The sequence below is a fragment of the Mastomys coucha genome, unplaced genomic scaffold (assembly GCF_008632895.1).
Source record: "Mastomys coucha isolate ucsf_1 unplaced genomic scaffold, UCSF_Mcou_1 pScaffold20, whole genome shotgun sequence".
NCBI classification, from domain to species: Eukaryota; Metazoa; Chordata; class Mammalia; order Rodentia; family Muridae; genus Mastomys; species Mastomys coucha.
Genome location: NW_022196903.1, coordinates 70540680 through 70543597, shown reverse-complemented (window position 1 = coordinate 70543597; position 2918 = coordinate 70540680). Strand labels below are relative to the sequence as shown.

General features: G+C 38.7%; 1 protein-coding gene across 3 annotated transcripts in view; it reads left to right on the top strand.

Annotated features, from left to right (window-relative positions):
* The window catches only part of Ctnna2 (catenin alpha 2), a 1113581-nt gene extending 1111496 nt beyond the window's left edge, over positions 1–2085 (top strand). Inside the window, exon 20 of one of the 3 annotated variants that reach the window (XM_031382231.1) lies at positions 1465–2085. In XM_031382231.1, the coding sequence (XP_031238091.1) occupies positions 1465–1752 (288 nt within the window). In that variant the 3' untranslated portion in view covers positions 1753–2085. The remainder of the gene's footprint in view (positions 1–1464) is intronic. The other 2 variants (XM_031382233.1, XM_031382232.1) reach the window with 2 other exon arrangements.
* The last annotated feature ends 833 nt before the right edge of the window (positions 2086–2918 follow it).

The window sequence follows — 2918 nt, the reverse complement described above, 5'->3', positions numbered from 1 at the left end:
CTGAGGCCCTACTAAAGTGAACGAGGCAGGAAGCACAGGAGAGGCACTTCTCTGTGTTACACCTGGTCAGATTAGTTCTTAAACTGTAAGATACCTTTCTGTATTTCCCACTGCAGACAACTGATGGATGATCCACTGTGGTCAAACATGTCTGAAGCTAGAGTAAGATTTCCAGTCTGGCTAATGATTGTATTTTTCTTTCATTAGTCTACATGTAAAATCCTTGCTGAAAGATATTCTGGGAAATGTAGTTTTTCTAGCATCTTTTGCTTCCTTTCCTGATACTAGTCGAGTTGAATCAGATATTAAATGGCCCAGGATACATTATGGAGCACACAGCACAGCCAACAAATTAGATAAAGCTAAAATTGCTGATCCTGTGATGGGATTCAAATTCTATTATTATTTTATTATTTTTCATTGTTTCTTCTGACAGTGGTCTCTCTTGGTAGCCCAGGATGGCCTCCTTTTGTTGTTGGTTGTTTCGTTTCGTTTTTGACACATTCTCATTTCATTTATATAGTTATCACTAACCCAGAACTGGTTATGTAAGCCAGGTGAGACTTCAACTCACAGAGATCCACCTACTAGTTTCTTCCTGGCCTTAACTCTTGAGCCTCTTTATTCCCCCTGCAGTGGCTTAAAGTTACCCTATCCAATAGGTGGCAGTATGAACCAATAGATCAGTTTTTAAGAACGCCATAATTTAAAACTTGACCACTTCTTTCATTATAAAGGAATTCTAATGATTACACCTAGATAGTGTTTTAAAGAATAATATATAGAAGTGATTGAGAACTTCTTGGAATAGTGTTTGGAGTGTATGTAGTACATAGGAAATCACTGAATAACACATGGACATGTGGCCTTGCTGAACACCATTGTACCCAGAAAATCATACCACAATAACTTATTTTCACAGAATGTATATTTATAGCCTAGAAATACTAAAATGTGTACTCCAAGATTAATAAGTAGAACTTACATGTGGACTGGTGACTTCATTTCTACCAGTCATGAGTTCAGGAAGTAGAAATAATCTTTATTATCCTCCCATAGGTAGGGGCATGAACTTGAAATGTAACCCTTTGTGGCTTCTTTTAAAAAGTATTTAGTTTGGCAAGTACTTTCCAAGCACTTGAGTAACTGATATAATTGTGAATGAGTCTAATAATTTATATTGCCCATGGGTATACTTACATGCTAAGAATAGAGATTTGTCTTCAGTGGTATTAGGATTTTAGAGAGCTATGTACTATAGAACAACCTGATTTTGCTTATTTTGGGAACAAGGGTAGGAGAAGGAAGGTGGATGATTTACAATACACTGACTTTTGTGATAATTTGCTTGTGGGTGGCAACACTAGCAGAAGCACAACACTGCTTGATGTGTGAACTGTGCCTGTGTCTTGTGACTCTGAGACCTTAACTAACCCCTTGTCTCTTATTTTTCTCCTGACCTAGCTGGACAGTGCTACATCACTCATCCAGGCAGCTAAAAACCTGATGAATGCTGTTGTCCTCACGGTGAAAGCATCTTATGTAGCCTCAACCAAATACCAGAAGGTCTATGGAACAGCAGCTGTCAACTCTCCGGTTGTATCTTGGAAGATGAAGGCTCCTGAAAAGAAGCCCCTTGTGAAGAGAGAAAAGCCTGAAGAATTCCAGACTCGAGTTCGACGGGGGTCTCAAAAGAAACACATTTCACCTGTGCAGGCTTTAAGTGAATTCAAGGCAATGGATTCCTTCTAGGACAATAGGCTTCAAACAAGAAAGCATTTTCTTTCTCCCTCCTCCCCTTTCGTTTTTCATTTTAATTCCATTTTTGTAAGCATACCTGCTGACTTGTATGCCTCTGGCATGGGGAAATTAAGAGAACAGTGTCTGTTTGCATGTTAGACGAGATGAGATCAATGCTACTGGTCCATCGGTAGCCTCGGAAGGGGACAGGTGATGACTTCTGTCCTGAGGTGGCACAGAGCTGTCCTTTGCAACATTCTCTTAAAGTTGGGCAAAGAGTTCACACTGCGATGTTCACGGGAGTGGGAGGGATGGGGAAAATAAACTTAACTCTACAAAAGCAAACTCTAATGCATGCAAGAATCATTAGGTTGGCAGGTATATTCATAAGTGAAAAACCTGGAAGTGTAATGGTAGAACATAAAACCTGTACTGCTTCTGTTTCGGTGCAAAAAATGTATTAGCCAATACGCTGAAGTGTGTGGCCCACAAATTGAACAATTTAATGAACAATTTAACCTCAACGTCATGTATCCATGTTAACATGTGGATTCTTAACTGAGGAGAAACTAACTCATCCAGTCTCAATGTTTCTTTAATCTGAATTCTGTTCTTTCTTCCTGGTAGTGCCATTACTAGTGTTCCTCTTATTTTCTCCCCTCTGCTGAAGATAATATACATTCCTTTGAGACACTGTGGATCCTTCTGCAGACCCTGACAACATAAAGTGGAGCTCAACTGTCCTTCCTTCCTTCCTTCCTTCCTTCCTTCCTTCCTTCCTTCCTTCCTTCCTTCCTTCCTTTCTTTCTTTCTAAACTTGAACTCTGACTTTGCTAGACATAGAAGGCTCAGTGGTGGAACGTTAGCGCAATGGAGATTGACAGTATGTGAAGGTTTAGAGGCAAATGCATAGGTATGTAGGTGGGAGTGCTGGTATCTGATATACCATTGTATTCACTGACACAAAATAAACACATTTAATCTTAACAATTGGATAGTGTTTTCTTTCTTCCATGCATGGGTAATATAAGATCAGGAATATCTTAAATGTTGATTTAAAACTTCTTGTTTGCTTTTTCAAATCAGTACTAAAACATATGTATTCTTATAGTCATTTTTTTTTTAAGAAAAGGCATTTTGTAGTTTGTTTTTCATTTGTTTTGTTTCACTTTCTAATG